This window comes from Larus michahellis, chromosome 6 (genome assembly GCF_964199755.1).
Source record: "Larus michahellis chromosome 6, bLarMic1.1, whole genome shotgun sequence".
NCBI classification, from domain to species: Eukaryota; Metazoa; Chordata; class Aves; order Charadriiformes; family Laridae; genus Larus; species Larus michahellis.
In genome coordinates this window covers 49,234,749-49,261,608 of record NC_133901.1, presented here as the reverse complement: position 1 = coordinate 49,261,608, position 26,860 = coordinate 49,234,749, and the positions used below count along the sequence as shown (strand labels likewise).

Here is a 26,860-nt window from a genome sequence, read left to right as displayed (position 1 = left end):
AGTTTTGGATAATTTACGTACCTCTGACAGTTACATTGTATATCTGAATTCCCATATAGACATACCCTTTGAAAGCACAGGAGGGGGATGTGAGCAGAGGAAGCCACTGTGTAGTAAAGAAATCTGAATTTTATAGGGAAAAAGAGAACATGAACCTGTATTCTAGCAGTGAAGATACTCTTTTGGGGGAAGAGGACAAGCTTCAGACTGTAGTTCTTCCTCAACACACACTGTTTATGTAATTTATTGACTTGGAGGTGTCATAAAAAAAATTTGGCACCTTGGACTGTCCTCTTTTCTTGGAACTGCTGTTGTGCTAGCTTTTGTTTTGTGCTCTCTGAATGTATAGGTGCTACGTTAAGGTTTGTAGTAGGTCTAATGTTTTCACACTTGTGCAGTAATAGTCTGTCAGCATGTTTTTGACATCATGTGAGTTAGTGTGTACTTTTTACCATGCGATACCTGTGTGGTACTGTAGAGCTAACATGGGATGTACTGGGCAGTTGTCATTAAGAAATTGTTTTAAAAAATGAAAGTTTAACTTACCTTATAATAACTAGTTCCTGAAATATGATGGATTTTTTTCAGGTGTAGAAAGTAAACTCAGTTTTGTTTTGTTTTGTTTTTTTTACCCATGAAATGGGTGCAGTAAGGGGATTGCAGCTGAAAGTACTCATATCGTGCCTTCCTTGTGACCAAGAGCAACTGCTTCAGTAGCTCACACTAGGAATTAGTACCTGTGTCTCACTCAGTTCTTGTTTTTCAATGTTAATTTTTTAAAAAACAGTATTTAGAGCTGCTACTGGTGGTATTTCATGTTCAAAGACAAGAAATTTTTCATAGTTTTTCATGGTTTTTTTTTAAACTATGATGTGATGGTCAAAAAAAGAGAAAAGAAAGAAAGAAAGAAAAAAAAAAAAAAAGATGATGCAGATAGCCCATGAGGGTGCTGTGTGAAAATGTAGGTGTTCTGGGAAGGCAAGCTGGATGCTTCTGTCCTTCCTAAGGCTGTAAATAATAAAGTAATTTAAGTAGGGTAAAGATTGGGACCAGAACAGTGGATCCCTAGTGAAGGCTGTGGCGGTTCCAATTTTCAAAAAAATTTGCCTCTCTATCCTGTTAACCCTGAAATTACTTGCATGTTCTTTCTATTCCTAGGACAATAGATACCTAATATTTGTGTATAATGCATAAGAATGTGTCTTCTAGCAGGTTGTCAGATGATGTTGAGGTGTTTCTGAAAAGGCATTGTTGCAAATGTGAACAATTGAGCTTTTTGGTTTACTGTTCAAACTCAAATTTCTTAGCAGTGTCTGTTAAACTTGTCATTTCTTTTAATGTGTGTATAACATTTAATGAGACTAGTACTTAAAACCATAATTGTGTGTACACAGCTAATGCTGAACAGTTTTCAGACAATCTGTTTAAAGCCTCAGAGTACTATAGCAATGCAAATAGTAATCTCATGGCTTTCTCTGTGATTTGTAGTTGTGGGTAACTTTGCATACTCAAAAATACAAATTTTCAGGACTTATATGACTTTTTTTGGGGTGGGATGTTAGAACATGCTAAATGCTTTAAGAATTTCATGGGAATTAAAAATGTAGTTAGATGAGCATGTAAATTCTCAAATTCTCACAAGCACAGAAAGCACAGGGGAAAAAAATTGGTATTTTGGGTCAGAGTTTTGAGACAGAAGGTAATAGAAGTCCAGCTGAATTTTTACCAAGGATTCGTTTTATGCGGTGGCAAAGCCTGTCAGTTTCTCAGAATAGATAGCTATGATTCATTAAAATAAATAAATAAAATTATTTATTGGTTGCAAGTATTTGCTTAAATATGCAAACTGCACTAGTTTAACTAAATACTAGCACTATGTTGTTATTTCTAAATCAGTATGATTTTTGTGTGGACCAATCTCAGAGTTTGCAGTATATATGAAGAATGTGAGAAAGGAGCAAGGATAGGGGGTCCTTAATGTTTCAAAACTTGTACACTATGCTAAATAGCTGAAACTCACATTTCCTTTTTTAAAAAAAAAAAAAAAAGACAAAAGACTTCCTGAAGTCACCAAAACCATTAGTTTTCATTACTTTTAGTCTTTATCTGTAGCACAGACTTAATAAGCACGGGGTTTTCTGTTGTTTTCTGAAGTGAGTAAAATGATGAAGCTATAATCAAAATTTAGTGTACACATATTCACATAATTTTTAACGAAAATGGTCTTAAGTGATAGGGTAATCACAAACAATTATTGTCTAAAATAGGTTTAAAACTATAAATGTTATGAAACTACATTTTGGGGATGTGCTTATTCTAATAAAGATTGGGGAGTGGGGGAGGAACCTGAACTTCTTAAGGTAAGGTTGCTGTATCATCCAATGCTCCATTGACATCTTTGGCACTATAATTGACTCCTTGCCAGTCTACGGACATGCGGCTAGAATCCTTTTTGAGCCTGAAAACCCCAGAGTATTCCTTGGGTAGCCCATGTTTTTTATAATTACTGCAGTAACCCAAATCATAGAATCATTTTAGCTGGAAGAGAGCTTTAAGATCAATTCCAACCATTAACCTAGTGCTGCCAAGTCCACCACTAAACTATGTCCCTTGACACTACATCTATGCATCTTTTAAACGTGTCCAGGGATGGTGACTCAACCACTTCCTGGGCAGCCTGTTACAATGCTTGATAACCCTTTTGGTGAAGAAATTTTTCCTAATATCTGATCTAAACCTCCCCTGGCACAACTTGAGGCCATTTCTTCTTGTCCTGGCACTTAGTGTTGGGAGAAGAGACTGACTCCCAGCTCGCTACAACCTCCTTTCAGGTGGTAGGTTGTCTGGAAATCTGGAAACAGTAATCTCTGCTGTTTAATTCCCTGTTCTTCCTGCTCTGCCACGTGTTAAAGTTGGGTGATATTTTAGATTCTTTATGGTGAATAATGTCACCCATGCATTCTCTGTTTTCCCTTATGTGAGTGGTTGCTTTTCCTTCCTTCTTCTGCCCTGTATCAAATGCATGCAAGAGAGGGGGAGCTGTGATCCTGTCATTCTCTATCTTGCCTGCTGCACCAGCTTGCAGTCTCCTGTTGCCCCCCGCTCCCTCCCAGTCCCCATGATTTGTTTTGCTGCTCATGCATTCCTGCTTTGCATGATAGGTTAACAGCTCAGAAATCCTCCTTTTCCCATCACTCGGGTTGAGGATATGTAGACACACTGAGGCAAAATCATTAATGGTTTTGCATTGCCCTCCCAATGACAGGCAGTCGCTTTCAGATTTGACCATCTGATGGTCTTCAATCTTTCTCTCTAGATACTTAATGGCAGGCACTTGAATATGATACATGTTATGATAGATTTAGTTTGTTCATGGGGCTTTTATGCAGCACAAAAAAAAATAAAATCATTGTGTATATGATATACCAAATTTTTTGTTGGGAATAACTAAGCCGCAGACCTTACTTCTTCCTTTATCTTTTTAGAGCTGTTTTTAGGAAGGTGGCGCACTTACGCGATGAGAGCAAGGGTTTATACACTGCCTCAAGCCGAGACGCTGACTGGGGCCTGCTAAATAGTCTGTGATACTCTTTTTTAGTAAGCCAGTCTCTTGAAAATGTACCTGCATAACTTTACTGGTTCATGCAGCTTTTATGACAGTGTCCTGATCAGCTGCAGTCAGTGGTTGTTTATAATTTTGCCTCTGCGTTTTTGCTGGAAGGGAATGGAGGATACATTTGAGACTTCATATTGTGAATGTTAAAAATAATGCCTGGTTTAACATTTGTATAGGTGTCTCCTACCAAACTCTAGTAATTCGTCTGTGTAAAGTAATACAAACTTGCATATACTTGAGAAATTTGTATACTGTATTTTACAACATAATCCTTTCTCTCCTACTTATTGTCGGAAACTAAGAATGTAATCTGTGGCAGATGATCACAGTGTGTGCATTATGAGTGTCTCTGAGCCAAAAAGTACTGATGACAGTAAAAATATCACGATATGGTACTTGGTTTTAGCACTATTCAGAGGATTAATGAAGTGTGGTGGTTGGATGGAAGATTTTAAAGGATTGATTGACTATGACAGTTGGATGTATGATGCTTAAATAAGCATTGTTCAGTTTCTAATTGGAAAGTAAAATAAAAACCCAACCTGTTTACCGGTGCTGAGTTGATGGTCTGTGTTTGCTCTATGGTATATAATATTTTTTTAAAAAGCAGAAAAAAATTCCTGTTGCCTGACTGCTTTTTGTGAAGCTTCAGTTTCTGAACGCAACTGCATGTTGGCATAATGTATGAATTTTCTGCGAATTTGCCCCTACTGCAATTGGAAATAGTTATTTAAACAGGGCAGCCTTTTACATTTGGATGTACAATTTTTAGTGACCTTGAGAACTAAACCCTCCTGAAAGCTGTATTTCACCTTGTTCCTAAAATTAAAGGCATGAAATTTTTTTCTCAGTTTATTAGCTGTGTTGAAGAAATAATAGTAAGCTACTGGATAAACATTATTCAGACTCATCTTCAGGGACAGAGCAGACACCATACTCCTAAAGTTTTTGTAATACATTTATTAATACGATTCTTACATGTTAGTTGAAAAAGTTATTTTCCTTTTAAACTGAGATTGAAGAACAAGAAAAATATTACTGGTTCATCTGGCATAAAATATTGCAGTGTTGAATAACTAGCCATACTAGTTCCTGTAAGAGACAAAGTTGAATTAAGCTCAGTGACTGATCATTGTCTTTCAGAAGATAATGATACTAGGTTACTGTATTTTTAGAAGAGAAACTAGTGATTAAGAAAAGAGATACAGGTAGGAGATGCATTTCTCGTTGGATTATATTCTGACCCAGTCAAAACAACAAACTAAAAAAACCCCAAACAAAAACCCCAACCCAAACCCGGCTTAGTTTATCCTAATGGAGACAGTTGTGGGCCAGAAATAATACTACAGGTATGAATATAGTTTTGCTTTGACTGTGCGAGCTAAAGCAATATGAAATTACGTTTTGTTTACTGTGCTGACAATGTGTGTGTTCTTCACTTTCAGTAGCTCAGACATCAGACCCAGTAACACAGTTATTAACGTAAATGTCTTCAAAATATATATTGGAGCCTGTAAGTTTCTTGAAAACTTGTGTGTGAAGTGATAGGATTTGCAAGCTCTCTGTTATTAGGTTTGGTATGGGAACATCAGTCTTCATAGCCCTGAACTGCCAACAACCTTTGTCCTTTATTTTACCTTCAGTTAAAAACAAAAAAAAAAAAAAATGGTGGGGGGGGGTTGAAATAGGGAAGTAAATGAATGTTGGCTAATGGCCATGTCTTTTCATAGAGCAAGAAAAAAATCTTGGAAAGATAAATGAGATTGTGGACCTGGATTCTTTTCATTATGTGAATGATATGTGATGTTTTGTAAATTATTTATCAGAGCGAGCCTTTCTGAAATGGCTAAAGCACTGTTATATCAAAGGAAAGGAGAATTGTGTGGTTACCAAGAGGAGACTTTTACTCGATTCCACTAAAGGAATAATCTTTCCTTTAAAATTATCTGTATTAAGCTTTAAGTAGCAGTTAAGAAACATCCACAAGATGCTGCAAGTGAACAGTTGTGTTTGGATAGCTCTGGACCATTTTTCTGCTGCTGATTATTTGGTGTAGTTTATGTATTTTTTTTTTTTGTTAATATCATTTTGCTACAAATACAAGTCTGTTTAAAAATATAACGACAGGACAGACTCTGTTGAATTATCTTACTTGCAAGAATAATAACTAGCTCATTTTCTTTTATTAGTATATATGCTGTTTTTAAATGCAAGTGAAAAATTCTGCAGGTAATTGGTATATCCTTTCCCACCTATAGAATTACTGATCTCATTCAATGCCATCCTGCCAAAACTGACAAAGAATATAAATATTTTTTTTATTTTTTTTTTTTTTGAAGAATGACTGAATTGGAAATCTGCCAGTTTTATAACTTAGGCAATTATTTTTGTTCAGGTAGCAATTTAATATTTCAGCTGTCCATATAATCCATAACGGAGGTGTTGGTAAGACAAAGAACCACAGAGGATGTTTGTTCCTGTTAGTTACAAGAAAGTCATATTGTCGTTCCCTTTTGTAGTTTATAGAAGAGAACACACCTCTCCATACTTAAGAAAAGTCTTTGGGTCTGGTCATCTTTTATGTATACATTCTTTGGGGTATGTCAATATTCCTGTAATAAGATTGTGAAGAGATGAACAGTGAGGAGACCTTCTGAGGGACTAAGCTTTCAGGAAAAAGTGCTATGCCTCAGGGTATATTTATGTGGAAGTGTTTGTAGGGTAAGGGTATGTGTATTCCTCTTGGCTGGGTAGGACAACTTTACCTTGCTGGTATCAGTATTCTTTGGAATTTGATGCTTGATTTAAGATGATCCTAAAGCTCAACAACATAAACCTAGTTTGAGTATTTCTGTATTGTGCTGCATTGAGGTATAAGGGCACATCAACACAGAACTGATGCCTTCTCAAGAATATCCTTAAAAAAACAAGCATTTCCTCCTTCCCAGAACTGTGACGGAATATAGATTTCTAGGTCAAGTGAAGGAAGTCTGTCAGCTAAGTATTGTGGCATAGAGTGGAAATACAAAAGTTGAACATGAAAACAACAAATAATTACTTTGATATAAAACTAACAGCATTGCTTAGATAAATCTGGAAACTAGGAATTTGTGAAAGACATTATTTTATTTTTTGAGTTGTTGTGATACTAGCTGCTAGAAACCGGTCTGGGAAGGCAGTCCTATTTGAGTATCCCACTTGAAGAAGTAGTTGCACATCATTTTATTTGTTACAGATCTGTTTACAGATACTACTATGTAGGCATTTATACATGAATATTTTGGATGATGCAGGTAAGTAGTTTCGTTAAAGCTCTAAAATTTACTGCAGAAACTGTTTTGGTGTATTTAATCATTGATAGTTTGTCACATAGCAAATTAGGAAGATCAAGAAGTAAATTTACATCAGTTCTTAAGTCTTTCTTTGTAAAGTTCTGTGTATTGTTTCCAGATATTGAAAGATTTGCATGTTTGGGTTTTTTTTATTCTGATTGTGTACAATTGCTGGTGGAACTCATCAGACTGGAATGGACTGTTGGTCTGTTGAGTCCAGGGTTTTTACCCTAAAATGGTGGTTCCAGAGGGAGGTGTGAGTTGTGTTGGATAGAAAAGTAATAAAGGATGTCTTAAATTTCAGAGTTTTTGTAAAAGTTACTGTTTTTTCTTGTGGAAAGGAATTATATTAATCTGTAAAAAAGGCCAGTTTGCATCTTAATCTTTGAGTGCTATTACATCTGAAGAACAAGTGAATGTGTTCTGGAGCTGAGAGTGTGTGTTCAAGAATAATTCTAATCTTTCCTTGTTTTTCTTAACGCTTGTAATGGAGAGTTTTACATGGATTAGTACACAAGGTTGCTTATTATGGGCCAACTTAACATTTATGAATTATGTTAAGATAATAAACTTTGTTATTCCAAAGTTAGTGAAATTGATGTTTGCCTTGATAATTAATATGTGTACCACAAAATGTCAGGTAAAAGTGAAAGAAAAGACCGAAAGACCACTGAGAATAGTTTGGTTTTGGTTTTTTTGGTGGTTGTTGTTGTTGTTTTGTTGGTTTTTTTGTTTGTTTGTTTCCCCCCCCCCCCCCCCCCCCCCCCAGCTAACTCTGTCTATTTTTAAATCTAGCCACGAGCTGATCCCATCCCGATATGTAGCTTTTGTTTGGGAACGAAAGAATCAAATCGTGAAAAAAAGCCAGAAGAGTTGTTGTCTTGTGCAGACTGTGGCAGCAGTGGTAAGTTGGCTGATTTTACAAATACGAGAAATGTTTATGTTTAAGTCTGTTTTTAAGGTGTTAAAAATATTTTAAACTTGTGAATGTCATCCTCTCTTTAGACATAAATTGATAACTGAAACAAAGGGGGGTGAAAGAGACTCTTTTTACTAAAATTTTGTCATCTGGATAATGACAAATGAGAGGTGTGAATTCATCTTTATGCCAAAAGTATAGATCTGTTGAGTGAATTAATAGGGAAACCCCACTTGTAAAATACAGGAATTCTGTTATTGTATGGGATCTGTGTTTAATCTGAAAACTCAGTTTTGCATTGTGATATCAAATGATGATCAAGAATTTTGCGTGCACAGAATTGCAACGTTTCAGAAGCTGAGGAATAATCATAATAATAAAGACTGCATAGCAGTCTTTGCTGTTCCGTACCTCGTGTTTCCAATTAGTTTTTTTATAAGATTCTTTTGTTACTCAAGTGGGATTTTGAATAATATGTCAAATAACATACTAAAGCTGTTAGGCACCTGTTACATGTCAGGCACAAGATAGTGACTCTCTACTGATTATATGTACCTTGCTGCTGTGTGTTGCAGCAGCTCTTGCACTCTGAATGCAGATGCTTCCCTTAAAGTGAGCAACTAGGTTGATTTTGAAAATTAAATACTCTAGCGCAGTGCTTGTACATGGATGATACCAAATGTGTTCTTGGCCTAGGTTATTCCTGATCCACAGAGGAATTTGGCTGAGAAACTTGAGCAAATCTCTTTAGCAACTCTGTGCCATAAAGCTTTTTCTGGCATAACTGTAGTGTTTTGGATGTGAAAATCCTCTTATCAGTGTAGCTATTCTGGAAAAAAATCGCTGGTGGAAAACAGCTTTATGCTGGAAGAGGAGTTATTCGGCCAGTATAGTTTCAGTTGAATGGACTGCTTTTGTTTAGCTGTGCCAGTAAAAAAAGTTTTGTCCCCATAAGCTTACAGCTGCATTGGGAAGTACTTTTGGTAAAGCTTTGCAATGTAGACCATCCTATCCCACCTCAAAGACAAAACAGCAGTGCTGCTTAAAGTCACAGGCTGCAACATCCAGTTGCTTGGTGCTACTGATTTGTGGTGGTACCTGGTTGCATATGAACTAGATTGAGGAACAAACGTAGTTGAAAGACAACAAGTTTGATCAGTTCTCCAGTTCCCTGCACAGCCATACCAGCTTCTATGTCAGAATGAAGAAGAGGGAAGTGCTCGGGAGGGAAATGAGTAGAGAAGAAATAGCATCTGCGTAAGTGAGCACTGTTTGTGAGAAGGCTGGAAGTAAAAGTATTGTTTTGGTGTCTTTAAATTCAGAGTCCATGTGTATCACCATTGGGTAGGTGTGCTGAAGACAGCCTGTCTTGGGTACTGTGGTAGCTACATAAGTACTTGAGTAAAAACAGTGTGGATCAAAAATGTATTTTCAGTTAATCAGGATATGCTTTTGATTTTATACGTCTGAATCTGTCACTCCAGACAGATTCTCTGTATTTTAGCCAGTGTATTTTTTATTATAGTGATTAAATTTTAGATTTAGATTTTTTAGCAAGTGATTAAACAGTGAAGTAAGGAAGTAGCTTTTCCACCGCAGTACCCAAAATCAAACACCATAGATTTTCAGTGGTCTTCCTTTAATAGTTTACGAGTGTCCTGTATTTTCAAATCTATATTCTAATATTTGGAAATTTAATAGGATTTGTGCTTGGTTAGACTCTGGTACACAGAGTTTACATTAATAAGGTGAGCTTAGATACCAGCTACTCTTCTGTTGTGCAATAATCCCCTGGTAGGTCTAAGACACTTCAGAACTGGCAATCTTGACTTTCATGGATCAGCTTCCATTTGAATTAACATTGATACATTCTCTCTGCCTCATTAAGACTAAATTATCTTTAATTAGTTCCTCAGATGTATTGGATATAAAGAATGAAATGTTGAGACTGCCAATCAGATTGCTGGATGGTTAAACTTTAGCTACTGATGCCTAACTAAAATAAAAACCAATCTCAGTTCAATTTATAAATAACAAAACTTCACTCAAGTGGAGGTTTATTGTAATTGGATTTGTAATTTTGCACATTGCAGTGAATCTCAAAGCTGATCTTGCTGTCTAACAAACATAAAAGAAATTGCATGTTGCGCACAGCAAGCAAATTGTTCAGTTGATCAGAGATTAAATTGCAGTGCCCACTACTGGCATGTCTACTTCCCTTTGTGTTTTTGTGTCTCTTCAGGTAACACTTCTGCATTCTGAAAGCAGAAACTATCAGGATATCTGCACATTTCATTGGTATTATTTTGTGGTGTTTGGGAGGGTGATCTATTTGGGCAGGAGAAACAAAATGCACTGCTATGTCACTTTGCACAGGGCATTTTCTAAATGAGTAAGATGTGGGATGTCAGATGTGAGAAGACAAATACTCTTACGAAAGCAAGCGTTTTTTTCCTCATGCCCCCTGTTTTTTTTCCCCTATCTTTTGATTTTGAAAAATCAATGAACTTGAGAACTGGAATCAAGCTCTACTTCAGTTTTCCCAATTGAGAGGTGCAGAAGCAAATAAAGAGCCACTGCTGACAGATTTTAAAAGGGAGGAAAGAGGAGGAAGAAAATGTTGAGTTGTTGGGGAACTCTAATAAATATTTTAAACAAGGGGAAAAAAAATAGATAAAAGTAGAATACCTGTGGGTACTGACTGTCCTTTCAAACAAATAGTATGTTAGGCTGAGAAGGAAAGAGAGTTACCGATCAAAGATGGGTAGGGGAGGTGCGAGAGCAGAACAATGGAAACACCCGAATTGGGTCAAGGGGAGTAAAGACAGAAAATGTTTCGAAAGGACTGTTGTCGCGGGCGGAGTGAATAACTTCAGTTGTAACAGAGAAGTAGTGAAATGTTTATTAACATAAAACAGTGATTTAACCAAGTTAGTCGTGAATGCGACAATGTTTTACGAGATTCGATGCCAGGGTACACTTGATTATTTACTGCATAGAGGCCAGGGTCAGACAAGCTCTCGGGGAGACCCTCCCGTTGAGTCACAAGGTTCAGAAAGGACCCCATTGCTTTCTAAACTCCTCCTCAGAGAGGAGGCTAGGTGTGGCTGGATCCAATCCTAGTCCCAGACTTGGTCAGTGGTTTATGTCTAAAGGATTATATATGCACAATCAATCCTTATATCACTTAGCTAAGATTTCAAAGTTTAGCATGCTATTAGTCACTTACCGAGAATCTGTTGCGACAAGGAATCTCTCAATCTTGAGGAGAAGAACCTTAAGCGAGCGTCCCCACTCAAGGGCAGATCCTGTCGTGCAGCCTGCTGCCGTGCAGGAGAGCTCAAAGGGCTCTTGGGCTGTCCGCTATTTATGGAGTAAGATAATTGACCTATAGTCATATTCTCATGGGAACAAGATACCTAGGTTCCCACTCCAGACAGTGTTTTGGTAATGTTGCCAGCCATCTCCCACAGTTCAAGTGCGACTCATAACAACTCCCGCTGATGGCCATGGCTTGAGCAGGAGCTAGAGGGGGGAAAAGGGGAGAGCACACTGCCACAACTGTGCAGAGATTGCTTTATAAAGGAGATTTAGGGTACGCTTTAAGAATAAGGGACTATGGAAATTGTCTTGATATTACTGTCTGTGAGAGGATGTTGTCTAGTTAGATAGATAAAACAGGAAACCTGAGGGTTGAAAAACCTACTACGTGCCTGAAGATAGGTGCACTGATCTCTGTGCTCGTAGCTAAAAGTCATCCTAAATAATAATGCTTTCTACCTAAAAGGTTATCAAACACAAGGGTTTTTTTTTTTTGTGAATTATCTCATACATTAGTTCCCAATATTTGTATCAAACTTAAAAATAACTGGAGATATTAGCATATCTAATATAGCACTGTACATAATTGTTGTCACTGATATAATGCTTGTTCTTTTTTAAAAGACTAGTTGTTTTGTGAAATCCTTTGGAGAATAAACAAGGCCCAAATTCGCAACAAGGAAACAAAATTGGGCATGTTAAAAGAATTGCCTTCGATCACAAAGGAGTGAGACATTCTGGTTTTACTTCTTGATCTCACCTTTTTCTGCCGCATCAACGTATCACAAATCTTAACCTTTTCTAACTGGGGGGGGATACAAATTAATTTTAAAGCATTTAATTTTTAATAACTTTAAGCCTATATATGTATTCCTGGTGGAAATTGTCAGCTTTTAAACCACTAAATTTCCAGTAATCTGTTAAACTTGTGTGCTACGTTAAAATATTGATGCTGCTGAGGTTTAAAAGAAAGTCGGGTGATTGAACCGTGAGAAATTACCATCTGAAACACTTCAAACTAGAGATTGATCAAGTGTTGTAAACCTCTTGGCAATATATCTCCTTCTGGATATGGAGAAGATAGTATGTTCTTGATTTCAGTTTAGATCAGAGCTGAAATACTGTGAATTTTGAAGCCAGAAACACACTTTCCCTCTTTAACTCTTTCAAATTTAAAGAAACCAGCTGTAAAATCCGTGAAGGTCACAGGGTTTCTGACTGACTATAGAAAATTGTTAAACTATGAAAGTAGTTAAACAGAGTCCCTTTTCAAAGTGAAACCTGTGTTGATAACCACTTCATGTCTGGTAGGCATTACCCTCCACTTGTAATGGTTACATTTGCACTGTGTCAATTTGAAGAGTGTAAATATTATCAACTTTTAACGAACAATACCACATGGTATTTTGAAATTTGAAAATTTCCACGCTGTCTCTGCTATTCCATTCCTAGGAAAGGCAGTGAAAGAACATGGCAAATGCATAGTGATGATTCCCATTTGCACTCTTCCAGCCTCTAGTTACTTGTGGCTCAAGGATACGGAGTTGCAGGCAGAATCTTCATATATTATACCAATGGATTTTTTTTCTTTAATTTTTGTCTGATAGTAAAATCTAAAACTTAAGGATAATAAATTTATTATGCGAGCTGTGTAATTGCTTGAATGAGAAATGTTATGTTGGTAGATAACACAGAAATAAAGTAACCCTGTTACACCTAATCTGTGCATAGTTATCAAGCAGTGAGAATGGAAGTTTCTTCTGTTTACGCTTCTCAGTTATTTACTTAAGGCAAAGTTAAAATCAACAATTTGAACCACAGCTTGCTTGCTTGTTGAAGTAAATCACTTCTGTGCAGGGTAGATAACTGGAATTAAATGTACTTATGTGGAGGTAATTGGTTTATGATTACACTTTAATGTGCTAATATAGTTGTTAATTCATGGTTGATGAAATAAGTCTTTCTGTGATATTGATTATTAACATTAGCCACTCTAGGGAGCTTTTTTCTTATTTCTTAGTGTATGTTTTTTAAATGAAGCACTTGTTAAGCTTTAGTGAAGGGAACAGTGTAGCATCGAACTCAACTATGCAGTAACAGAGTATATTTACCACTTTCAAGAAAAATAGTCACTTTCATGTGCATACTTGACTTTAACCACAAAATTTTTTTAATGTATCTTAAACTGTTTGCTAAGAATCAAATGGCAATGCTTTTTCAATATCTTTGGTTTTGAAACTACTCTTTGAATTTATTATTGATTGTTCTTTACCAATATATTATATTCCTGCATTTTATTTTGAGGATATTTACACAATTTAAGTTGTCTTTTAAAGTTTAACAAAAAGTGGATTAAGCCTTGGGTACATACAATGAAAGGAAATAAAATCTGAAATTTGCATTTATTAAAGTGGTTTTTGCATTCCATCAGTCATCTTTGCCGTTCATGCCTCAGTCTGTTAGAAGACAAAAATAGCAAATGCTTGTGGATTAGCCTGTATTCTTGTTCGTGGTGATTTAACTCAGTCTTGGACTGAGAAACAGTGGATGGAGAAAGCCTGGATCACAATGACCAGACCATTGCCTGGAAGAAAGCATGTGCCCTGACTCTGATAGTGAGAAGAAAGCATTCTTCATGTGCATCACATCACTGCAGCCATCTATTAGTGCAGCACAGCATCAAGGATTCTTATCTCTCCTCACAACTTGTGGGTTGATGTTCTTGATAATCTGTGAATATAACACTGTCAAAAAGTGTTTTCCTGGGGAGGCTTATCCCTTTCTATTTAGCAGTGCTTTTATCTTTTCTGGATTAAGGGTACACTCAATTGAGGTTATTGAAGACGTAAAATATCATTGCCAGTATTGCCTAAGGTGTTGTATGTGTTCAGTTATCTGATACTTTGTATTAATTGGAAAAGCCAAGTAGGCTATGAAAAGAGGATGGTCCTGCCAAGGAATAAAATACAGTTTCATGGGAGATGGTCGTTTAGCTACTCTTTCTCCCTGCCACTGTTTTAAATCTTCCTTTACAGTAAGCTTTTCTTGTGCCAGTTGCCTGCTTCGCTTCTTTTTTTTTTTTTTCTTGCTGCCTTGAAATTGTTCTTTGTATATAACTAAGTTGTAATAAAAAATGCATATAGTTTGACTATTAAGTTTCTCTGGTAGATACTTAGTTTGTTTGGAAAAATAACTAGTACGGTTTTACCTAAAGGTTTCCTCTGTTCATGTTGCACTGCTATGAAAAGGGAGTTGGGGTCAACACTTTTTTCAGAACCAATGGCAGTTTAATATGCTGTGGAAATAACAGAGTGAAAATAAAAATTCAATTTTAAGTGCTTGTGTAGACCATTCAAAGGTGTAATTTACGGTAGAAGTCAACTTTCTACCTGTCTTCATAAATGAGTTTTATGGTAGTTATTCAGTATCTTTGTATGAAGTAGATGAGTTAAGTAATGTATTGCAAAATTCTGAAAACAGCTGGTGCTTGCAGGGTTCTGGTCGTGCTGACTACATCCTGTTAAATTTAAGAATCAATATTACCAATCTCAAATCTCAAGCTTTAAATATTTTGGTTTTTTTAGGACATCCATCATGTTTGAAATTCTGTCCTGAGTTAACAACAAATGTGAAGGCCTTAAGATGGCAGTGTATTGAATGCAAGACATGCAGTGCATGTAGGATCCAAGGCAAAAATGCAGTAAGTTGGACTGTTGAGTGTTATCTGACTCTTCTTTGTTTACCTTAGCTCTATACTTAGCACATGTGTAAATAGAAATCACTGATGTACAACTTCAAGCAATGCTGTATTAAGTCTTTTTTTTCCTCTTCCTCTTCCTTCCCCATCCCCCTCCCCTCACCTCCCCTTCAGGATAACATGCTTTTTTGCGACTCTTGTGATAGAGGGTTCCACATGGAGTGCTGTGACCCACCACTTTCCCGAATGCCAAAAGGTGATAATAAAAATCCTTTCAATGAAAATACTTCCATTCACAGTCTTTTCTTATATTAAGTGACAAAAAGTTCTTGAGCATGCTAATTATGTTTGCCTTGGTAAACAGTATTATTTCAGTCATGTCAAAGCCAATACTTTATTTTTCTTTACTTGAGATTTTTTTCTCAGGAAAATAGTAAGGGTCTGTGGTCAGTTGACTAGAGGAGTTCACTGTGTATTGATTTGTTGGCCAATTTATTGAAGGTGAAGTTTTATGAAGGCTGTTAAAATGTTTGGAGTATGTACACTGACAAAGAAATCCTTAGAGCAAGTGAAAGAGCCCGCTTCTTTGTGCCATTTGTAAGAGTAATTTAGAAAAACAGATGAACAAACAAAACACCTGTATGTCTTCAGGTTCTATAATCTCTAGATTTCTGATATATAGCACCTCTCACTTCTGCTCTTGCATCTTCATGGCTTTCCCTATTTAATCTTTAAGTTACCCTCAAGACTTTTCCCAGCTTTTATTTCCACTGCGCCCCCCCCGCCCCGCCCCCACCAAATCTCCAGCCTTATCTGTGATAAATAAATGTTCAGACATAGTCATCTAACATTAAAAGGATGCCAAATTCAAGTTGTTGCATATTAAAATAAATATAGCTAGGTGTGATATGGTATTTTCTTTAGCGTGCTATAGCTTAGATTGCTTTGTAATACACACGTAACTTTTTCCCCGTCTTTCTTGTGTCTGAAGAAAGATCTAAGTTGTATAAGGAGGGACAAGCTAGAACAGAAGTTCTTCTAAGAACCCATTTGCTTATGATCTTTTCTGTGATCCTTGCTGCCTCTTTTTTTTTTTTTTTTAATCCTTTCCATGAGCACTTTGCTTCCAAAAATTTCCACGTGTAGATAGAAGTAGATCACTTTTCTCTGTCCACTTCCCCTTCTCTATGTCCTGTTCATAAGACAATCTGTGGACCTTGTGTACTTGGCATGTATCACAGTAGACACCTGCAGTACAGATTAAATAAACTGTGTACAATTAAACTCTTTTTTTCCTTTATGTAGGGATGTGGATTTGCCAGGTCTGTAGACCAAAGAAGAAAGGGAGAAAGCTGCTTCATGAGAAAGCCGCACAAATAAGGCGACGATATGCAAAACCTATTGGACGACCGAAAAATAAATTAAAGCAACGAATGTTGTAGGTTTTGGTTTTTGTTTGTTTGTGGTTTTGGGGTTTTTTTTAATGTTTCTGAGAATGTAGTCAGTTAAGAGTTGATGCAGGTTCAACTACGTTTTTTAAACTCTATTTCAAGTTGGGAAAAGTAGGTGACGAGTATTTTAGTATATGCCTTTCAGCCCAATGGCAAAAACCTTCTTAATTATAATGGGTACTTCTGCGTCGTGTGAGAAAGCGATGAAAAACTTGCTGTAACTTAACTTTTCTAGATACCATAATTTTTTAACAAAACTTGTACCCAGAGCAGGTGCAAATGAAAGTATGCGTGATAACATTTGTCACAGCTGTCTTCTAAGTGTACCTTCAAATAACTGAAGTACATACAGAACCCATACTATGTGGGTATCTATAATAGTGAGTTATGTTTATCCAACTTCAGGAGACTGTTCTGCTCAAAGACCTGTTCAAAAGTTGTATAAAAATTACTTTACTAGTTAATATCTGCTCACAAAACCCATTCTAAAAAGCAAACTATGCAAGTACTACGGAAGTTCTGGTTTCAGTGGTACTCTGGAAAAAATTATTACTTGAATTCTGCTGTTAAGCTGCCACTGGTTACTAGGGAAAAAGGTTGCAATTCGTCTTGCTTCTCAGGAATGTGTTTATCTAAGACAAGAGAGTGCTGTAATTCTTCTGGCATCTGTCTTTCCAGGGAACACTGTAGTTGGACATCTTAAGGCTTGGTTGGAGGATTGTTTAAGTAGCATCCAAATGCTGAGTTGACATTACACCAAGTGTTAAACAGGAACAGATTCTGTGTTAGCTCCAGTAGCGTGTTGCCCTCCATCACATGTTCCTGTGCACATATGTCTTTCTTCTCCTTCTGTTTTAACTATCTGTTTGGCCATGTCAGCTTAGCAGCTGAAAAGCTTTCTGGCTCTATCTACTACTCATTCTGTCATGTGGCTGTTACCCAACCATTTTTCTCAATAAACACCTGTCTGGTATTCTTCAGTGTTACACAGTAGCTGCCATAAAACTTTGCATTTTGCTAAATATGGATTTCTGGAGCAAGTGGAGCCAACACGTAAAAACAGGAGGACAAAAAATATATACTTGCAGTACAGTACTAGAGTACAGCACACTAGTCAAGTTGATGTATTTGGTGCTGTACAGCTTGCGATATTCTCTGTCCCCTCTCTCTGCGAGGTTCTTTTGTCCTTGTCCTAAAGTTCAGTGTATGCTGCTCTAGGAAAGTAGTACAGGACAAAGATGAAGTGTGGAACTACATGAAAGTAAAAGATGTAGTTGTAGTGGCTCATAAGAGCATGCTGTTAAAAGAAGAGTGGGTGAAACATTTTTTTACTTCTTCTTTCTCCTCCTGACCAAATAACTTAGAAATTTGAAGGTCATTCAAATAACCATACTACTTTCAGTGTTTTAACTGAGATTCCTATATATTATTTTGTGTGCATAATAAAAATATTCCCTATATCTCTAGCTACACCTCTGGCTTTATCCCTTTGAAAACTTGTAAGCCTTCAACTGGATTTCTACTGCAGTACTGCCATTTTACTTCTCTAAAAACATGTCCCTGATTTGGATTCTCACAGTGAATTTAGGAGGAATATCTGTCTGATGTAGTAATTTTGCTTCTCTTCCATCCTCATACATGTAAAAGAAAGGTGGGAAACGTTGTGAGGGTTTTACTGTTGCATCTTGTTAATGGGATTCTGAGCTGCAACTTTTAAAATAAATGTCATACGATAGGATGCAGAAGTTCTCTTAGCATTGGATGATGATTATGAATATTTTATGAGGATTTTATTTTCTTTGTAGCACGTGAGCCACATGAACATGTTAGCATAGTATTTGGGGGACGTTCTTTATATAATAAGTATTTGCAATACTGTGGGCACTTTTCTATTACTTGAATGTCTAATATAGATATAAAACAAAGTAATCGTGTTTTGGAAAAATAATGGTTAGGAGGTGAGATGAGAAGAGGCTCTTCCTCATAGAATCCCATTTAAAAGTGATGATGGGGTACAGAAGACAACAGTGTGGTTGTCTTCTTCACAACATAAAAGCATGCGGTCACATGAAATAAAGGAATGTTAGCCTATGCCACTTAGTTCTTTTTGTGTAGTACAAAGAAAATCTGCCCAGTAGTACTGGAATTATTTTTTGCCTGTTGACCATCTGTAGGAAGCCCTTCACAGTCAAATTACTGTGTAGGATTAACTAAAACCACGTGTGCGTTGGCCTCTGGCACTGATGGTGATTACTACATCTGGTAGTAAGAATAGATCCTGTGATGGACTTCAGCTTATGGCACCAAAGGATTCAAAAGACTCAGAAGTTTTTGGGTTTGTTGCCTCTCAGGAGCTAACCAAATTTAAGGATGTGCGAATGGAAAGGGGGCTAGTTCTTAAACTGGTGGGCCCTTGGAGTTCAGTAAACCAGATGGTAGCCCCAGGCTGTTCAATCTGTAATTGGAAGTGACCTGTTGGAATTAATTACTTCAGCATCTCAATTAAGAAGGCAAAATCTGTGGAAGAAAAATCTCTGCTGCAAATAAGCTAACTTCAAAGAGCAGGATGGAAAAGGGAATGGAAGCATTTGATGCAACTATGTAGCTTTGTTTGGATTTGCAGTTTGATTGTGCCTTTTGATATCAGTTTCTTTTACTACAAATATTTTTAAATGTTCTGTTTCTATATACTTACAATGTACTACTCTTCAGCATATCTTTCCGTGTTGTTCCTCTCTTCAGTCATTAGCGACCAGCTAAACCTGTACTTTTGCTGTCACAAATGTTGGCTTTCAGCATGCCATTTTTCTTTCTAGTATTTAAATAACATTCACCACTCTTCCTTCTTAACACCTTCCATGTTAGACCTGATTGATTTACAGCTTTTCTACAAACACAGCTTGGTCTTATAGTTTTGCTTTTTTGCTTCCTTTGCTATTTTTATTTTTGCGATTGTTACAATTTCTAAAGAAAACAGAGTCTGTTTCTTCAGTTTTGTTGTAATGCTTTTCATAAACTACCTCATTTTGCTTTTAGGTCTTGGGCAGTAGTTTTCAGTGCTATTGCTGGCATACGTAATCCAATGAGAGTGTGGAAAAAACAGCAGTTTCTTGAAAACTGACTGTATTGCTTTAAAGGACTAGTAAACTTTCTCTATAGTTTAAGCAAATGTAGTCTGAAGTTAAGTGATTTGGTATACAGTAATATATTAACACTGAACATGTGCATCTCCTTTGTGTGTAAAATGAACTCTATGGTGATATAGCAGTTACTGTACTCAGACACAATGCATTGATGTTTTTCTCCAAAGCAGCACACTTTTGCCATGCCTAAAAGTAGATGGGGAGGCTGTATACTGGGATATCTTGTTATCCCAGCTGCTTCTATTTGTATGTACTGTGGACCATCTTTTAAGGAAAAGGGGGTGGGGGACAGAAAGAAAAAAGGGGGGGGGGAGGGGAAGTTGGATGTTATGTCATGGTGTGAAATATACTTCCAAAGTGCATATGTCTTTAATTTTCTTGAAAGATTTTTAAGTACAGTGGCATAAGTAACTTGTATAAACTGTGATACTATTTGGCAGTAGTTACAGATTTTTAATGCTGATTTTTTCTTTTCCAAATTTTTGCATAGGTCTGTAACCAGTGATGAAGGATCCGTGAATGCATTCACAGGAAGGGGGTCACCTGGTAGGGGTCAAAAGACTAAAGTCTGTACCACACCTTCATCTGGTCATGCTGCATCTGTGAAGGATTCAAGCAGCAGATTGCCTGTTACAGACCCCACTCGGCCTGGTGCCACCACCAAAATCACCACCACCTCCACCTACATATCTGCCTCTACACTTAAAGTTAACAAGAAAACCAAAGGGCTTATTGATGGCCTTACTAAGTTCTTTACACCATCACCTGATGGTCGCAGATCACGAGGTGAAATAATAGACTTTTCAAAGCACTATCGTCCAAGGAAAAAGGTCTCTCAGAAACAGTCATGCACTTCTCTTGTGTTGGCTACAGGTACCACACGAAAGCTAAAACCTCCACCTTCTTCACTTCTACCCCCAACCCCCATTTCTGGTCAGAGCCCCAGTTCGCAAAAATCCAGCACTTCCACTTCTTCTAACTCTCCCCAAAGTTCTTCCAGTCAGTCAAGCGTACCCTCCTTTAGTAGTCTTCCTAGTAATAGTCAGCTAAAGGGACTCTTTGATGGACTCTCTCATATCTATACCACTCAGGGGCAGTCCCGAAAAAAGGGACACCCAAGCTATGCGCCACCCAAGCGTTTGCATTGTAAACCAGAATTATCTTCCACATCAAAATCTAATAGCCATTTCTATGGAAAGAAAGAGGTTAGGAGTAGGTTTATTTCTCATGCCTGTACCTCTGGATGGGGTGTGTCTAGAGGACATGCTTTTAAAGCAATTGCTTGCCTCAAGAGAACAACTTTCCTTAAAAAGCACAGGATTCTAGGCAGATTAAAGTATAAAGTGACCCCTCAGATGGGGACCCCCTCACCAGGGAAGGGGAGCTTGGCAGACGGAAGGATTAAACCTGATCAGGATGATGGTAAGCAAAGGTCAAAGCGCCAACCAAACCTGCGTCCCGTCCAAAACCAAAATTCTTATATTGTCACATAGGTCTTAGCTGTATCTCTTGTTCTTACTTCACTTTCATACAAAAGCAACGAAACTTTGACCTTTTATCTAATGCTGACTAAATCTCCAAAATGTTTTTTCTGACTAATACCACACCACCTTTTTATTATTTTTTGCATCTGTAGTGACACTAGGAGCCCCAGATGCCTTCATGATGTTGCTTATGGCTGTGTAGTACCGCATGAGTAGCCACTGTTCATGCTACTTCCTTATTCTTCCCCTGCCCTTTCTCTGGCAGTAGTGCTGTCATCATGATTGTGTGCTGTCAGTGCTCATAATGGTGGGCATTTCAATTCATTTCCGTCTGCTCCATTGCTTTTTCATGAACAATTCCATCCTGCTGCAGTCTCCACAACACTTGATCTGTACTGCTGTGAGCTACCTTTTTTTATAATTACTTTATTTAAGAAAAAATATATAATGTTTGAATGTAGACTTAGTTTAGCATTGGTCTCCAACTTCTAAGGGCAACTTTTTTTTCTCTTATTTTTATTTTTACCTTGTAGAGTATACTGGAATTTATCAAGTGGCATAGTTCTAGTGATAGAATATATTCCATTTCACGAGGTTCAAAACTCATTTAGTAGAACTGGACTGTAAAGGCTTATACAGACAGGCAAGTGAATACCAAAAATAGCTCGTGCAACAGCAAACTACAAAACAAGAAGGGGGGCAGGTTTCATTTCTGCTACTTAGTAATCTCAAATTTAGTTAAAATGGGGAGTTATAACAGCCATAGTTGCTACAATCCTATTTAGGAGTACCACTTTGGTAAGGCACATGTAACCTTCATGTCTGAATAAACTTTTTGCTGGTTTTAAATAACAGATACTGAAATCAAACTAAGCATCAAACAAGAAAATACGGATGTATTTCTGGTGGGAAGCAAGGACACTGTTACACAGGAGGATTTGGAAGTATTTAAGCAGGCTCGAGAACTTTCCCTGGAGGTAAGAATCATGTCGCATAAAATGTAGTTATTTCTGTAAATAAAAACTCGGTTCATTTTCATATGTCTGTTCACCTTCATTTTTAATATATTCCATTTGATCCAATGTGTCGTGCTTGCTGTGAATTTAATTTGTGAGACACTGTATATGCAGTTAAATTCTCCCAGAGTGGAGACAAGGCATCACACTGGAATGGGTCAGATGATAAGTGACAATTTAGATAGATTTTGAAAGATATACTTGAGTATTTCGGACACAGGACTACCACTGATTAAGCGTAGAGATTAAGCATAGTTGGCATCCTGGTCAGGACTGAGAGGGTGTTCGTTGGTAAGAATGTGTGCGATGATTTTCCTATGTGGATAAAGCAGCCACTGTGAAAACTTAAGTCTGTCCCAGTAAGTACTGTTTTGTAAGAAACTAGGTTTAGTGAGTTTGTAACTTTATTTCACGATTTAACACACTTTGAGTTTAAGTACTGTAGACTTTTTCTAGCAGCGAAAATCTTTGAGTTGAATCTGTCTAGAATTGTTTACACCAGCAGGTGTTAATGCTGCTCTTTAAGGTATATAGTGGTAATCCTAAAGCTTGTGGAGACTGAGCTGCTTTGGTTTTTTGGTTTTGTTTTGTGGTTTTTTGTTTTGTTTTTGTTTTATTGTTTGTTTGGTTTTTTTGCCAAGTAAGCTGGACTTGGCAGCTAAAAATTCCTATAGCAAAACAGACTTTTACTTTTCTGTGTCTACGAAATGAGTAACCAGTGTCTTTGAGAACCTGGGTCAGAAGGGAGGTGCATGTTATGTTTCAACTGCTGCTTTTTATAAAATTACATCATAAATGAGTGTGTCTTGTACTTTTTTCGGTAGTGGAAGTCACTTAATTTTTTTCAGGTTTAGTGTACAAGAATTGCCATTACCTGCTATGGGTCAATGCAGTGACCTTTTTATAGTCTTAATTCAGAGCATGTTAACCAACAAACTCAAACCAAGTTTAAAGATTCAGCTTCATTATTAGTTTGTACTTCCATTTGCTTTGGAAATAGTTCCTACCTCCTCCTTTCTTTGTCTTTCGTATGCAGTCCAAAATGTTAGGTGCTAAGATTTCAAAAATTTATGACATTGAAATTACCCCCCCGCCTCCTTTTCTTTGTTTGTATTTCACCAGCCCTTTAGAGTCCAGCAATCATTTTCTGATCAGCTCAATTTCAGTGTAATAGTTGAGATTAGTGTGTGTTAGTATACTGTTGACTGTTACGAGGTGAATTCCAAGGACTCTAGAAGGGTTCTGCTGATGCCTTCTCCCTTATTGTTTTGATAAAACGACAGCTTTGAGTTTGAACCAGAACTGTAGAGAAATTCTCGCACTAGATACTGTGGGAGAACTGAGGCAGTTGTCCCTTTTATTTGGCTAGGTTGTGCACCATCTATTTGTATGCACTTACTTGTAAACCCTGCTTGCTTACCTTCATGTTTAGTTGTTTGGCACCTTGAAAGAAATTTTCGCTGCTTATATTTGGGTGTTGGCAAATGCTGTTCTCGCTCCAGGTTGAAAGAACTTAAGCAACTGATTTGAATACTTCAGGTTTCTCACACCTTCATTGGGTGAAACTGATGATATAAAGCTAACTTTCCTTTTACTTTTTCTATAACTAATATATTGCTTTTATTGCACCTGACAGAAAATTGGGTGTAAAAACACTGGTGAAACAAGTGGGCGATACCCTTCAGTGATTGAGTTTGGAAAATACGAGATCCAGACCTGGTACTCTTCACCTTACCCACAGGAATATGCAAGGTAGTGAGTTGTCAAGTTTGTGATACATTGTTGGAATTCTTACTAACGTGATAATTGTAACTTTCTTACTCTTTTATAACTTTTATAATTTACAACTTTAAAAAGTAAATATACTTTTGTAATTATAAGTGAGAACAAGGATTTTTGTCTTGTCTTTTTTTTTTTGTGAGTTCTAATCAAAGAAACATTAAAAAGACCAATTTTCCTAATCCTGCATAAACATAATCTTGCAGTGTGTATTGGCATGGTTTTGTTTGTTTTATTGGTTTTGGTTTTGTTTGGGTGTCGTTTTTTGTGTTTGGTTTGTTTTGTTTTGTTGGTGGTGGTTTTTTTTGTTCGTTTTGTTTTGATTTTTTTTTTTTTAAACCATTGCAACCAGGTATGTCCAGATTCTGGCCATTGAGAGCAATTAATCTTGTTTGTCATCCAGAATTTGTTAACCTCCTTTTTCTAGGGACCTGGGATAAATCTGAACATGCTAGATAAATAAAGTCAAAGTGAGCAAGTTGGGGCAACAGTGTCTCATTTCTGGCCTTCTTTGCCAGGGTGCACCTTGGAGTCAGGCAGAGAGCCCGAACTAGTATGTGTGCTCAGCAGATCTCTGCTGATTTTTTGCATGTGCTGAAAATAATTGTTTTATGAATTCATTTGATCTATGGCACACATGGAGATTTTCAGAACTGTATGTTTGTCAAGCTCTACTGCTATAGCAAGCAACCAAGTTATGTGGCCCGTTCCAAAATATCTTTGCATTGCATTACTGTAAACTGCCTTTTGTCTCCATCCCTCTCATTCCTTGATAACCTAATTTTTGCGTGATGGGAATGAGGGATATATTGTGAATTGGTAATTTGAAAATCATGGGCTAAAAAAAGTGTGGAGAGCGTTTCTGTTTCATCTTACTACCACTGCTTTTATACTTTTAATATTTTATTGCTGTTACTTTTTTATGCCCTCAATTTATGTCATATCGTGAGAGAGTTACGTGTTCCATCAAGTAAATAAATCCCAGATAGAGGCATAATGATGGATAATTAGTATGAGGCAACATGGGATGGCATCTGTAGGAGGCAGTGTAGTTCTTGGCTCTGAGTGCAGTGGGATTACATCATGGAACAAACAGTTCAAACTGCTTTTTATGTTGTTGATAAACTATCTTAGAATACTGGAATAATGGCTATGATCCCAATGTGATCCTAGGATGTGCCAGTAGCTTCAGAGGAGATAAGGGTTTTCCTCTGCTTTAAAATTTTGTGGACTAATTAATTTCTGCAACAGTCTTACATTGCTTCAGTAATTTAAAAATGAAAGTAAATAGTCTTCCATTGCTTCAGTAATTTAAAAATGAAAGTAAATAGCCATAAAATACACTGAAAGGAGCAGTTTCTGGTATGTAGAACACTTGTCAGCATTGTCTTACATGGGGCATGTGGGTACTTCGTGTAGTCTGAACTGAATCCTTTCCAGATGACTACAGTAATCTACGTTGCCTGTGTCATGGAGATGTATGGAAGGGAGGCTTTTTGCTTAGATGCAAACTGTTTCAGTGGGCTTCTGCGTTCAAGTAAAGTGACAGTGTAGGTGGGGGTACAATCCTACTACAGTTTGCTGTCCCACCCAAGTATTTTGAAGACAGTGGAAAGAAACATTATCTCCTAGCCTTCCCCACGTACAAAATAAGGAGAATTAAAGGCAAGGAGGCTCACTATGTTCTGCTGCGTGCCTCCTTTTCTTTATTGGAAGAAGGAGGATGAAATTCTGAGGTGTGACTCCAGTGTAGCTACTTCAATTAGACACCACAGCAAAAGCTTAAGTGGAATGTGGGAACGGGGAAGTAACTGGGGTCTGCTGAGGGTGGACCACAAAACAGCTGACCACAGTTCAACTTTATTGAATTAGGTTCATTGTGATTGATTGAAAATGATCTTTTCTTACCTTTCTTTTTTAATGGGTGATATGTATGTTTAATCATTTACTCTAATGTGATGATTTTTTTTATTATTTTTTTTTTAAAACTTAAGAAGCATTTACTCGTGGTACCTTATATTTAAATGGGGAGGGCTTTTCACTTTCTGGTAACCTTTTTTGTTTACAGAACTTAACATATTTTTTTGTATAAAATATCTTTCTAATTTTCATACAGATTACCAAAGCTTTACCTGTGTGAGTTCTGTCTTAAATACATGAAAAGTAAAAACATTTTGTTAAGGCACTCAAAGAAATGTGGCTGGTTTCATCCTCCAGCCAATGAAATCTACAGAAGAAATGACCTTTCAGTATTTGAGGTGGGTATATCAAAATCTAAGTTTCTGAAAGTAACAGGTTTGTAAACATTACAGATGAGTTGTAGAACTAGTGAAAACTTTATATATTTAAATACTTCCTTGATTGTAATGCAAAACCGTGTCCATCTTCCCTGTCCTGTTCTGTCACAATTCTTACTTCCATTACTTGTGCTTCATGCGTTACCCAACCTCTTAAGATATTTGTATAGCGTGCATCTTAGATGGGGACTGCAATAGAAGCTCTTTGACTGGATTGCGTTTCTCCTCTCAGCAAAAGTACCTCTTGCACCCATTCATTTCTGGCTATTTGAATATCTTGGGTGTAGGGAGAATACACTTCATACTGTAGATGCTTCCAATGTGTAAAAGCAAGAAAAGTAGTTTCTTGTGTATTTTCCTAAAAATACAAATGTAGCTACTAAGTGGTTTTGCTTTCCTTTTTGTTGTCTGAGAAACTTGACCTGAAACATTCTGGTTGGATGACAGAGGTTTGGTCCAACTTTGGCCAGAACACACTGCCTTTAATGTAGAAAGTCCAGAGTTGAGTTTGTGGATAGGTATTCCTTTATAATCTAAATTATTCTCTTGTGAGGTGACTTCCGTTAAAGTTTGGGGTTTGCAAGGATATCCTGGACAACAGATTTCTGTGTTTCAAATAGCATGCCTGCAGTTACTGAAGCTGTGCATTAACCTTGCCATTCCTGTGTCTCAAGAGTTGTTACAGATTGCATTAACAGAAAAGACTGCTGGGGCTACTAGGACTTTTTTTTGAGGCTGTTTATCAACAGCAGTGTTTAGATGTGTATATTGATACATGCAATTAAGCAGTTATCATAGATTCTAC

At 37.1% G+C, this 26,860-nt stretch overlaps 1 protein-coding gene across 7 annotated transcripts in view; it reads left to right on the top strand.

The window, feature by feature from the left end:
- The window catches only part of KAT6B (lysine acetyltransferase 6B), a 118,062-nt gene that overhangs the window by 53,291 nt on the left and 37,911 nt on the right, over window positions 1–26,860 (top strand). For 4 of the 7 annotated variants that reach the window (XM_074592991.1, XM_074592993.1, XM_074592989.1 and 1 more), the window contains exons 3-10: window positions 7,744–7,852; window positions 14,773–14,888; window positions 15,060–15,141; window positions 16,191–16,323; window positions 19,970–20,901; window positions 21,819–21,940; window positions 23,616–23,731; window positions 25,875–26,016. In XM_074592991.1, the coding sequence (XP_074449092.1) occupies window positions 7,744–7,852; window positions 14,773–14,888; window positions 15,060–15,141; window positions 16,191–16,323; window positions 19,970–20,901; window positions 21,819–21,940; window positions 23,616–23,731; window positions 25,875–26,016 (1,752 nt within the window). The remainder of the gene's footprint in view (window positions 1–7,743; window positions 7,853–14,772; window positions 14,889–15,059; window positions 15,142–16,190; window positions 16,324–19,969; window positions 20,902–21,818; window positions 21,941–23,615; window positions 23,732–25,874; window positions 26,017–26,860) is intronic. The other 3 variants (XM_074592996.1, XM_074592995.1, XM_074592994.1) reach the window with 2 other exon arrangements.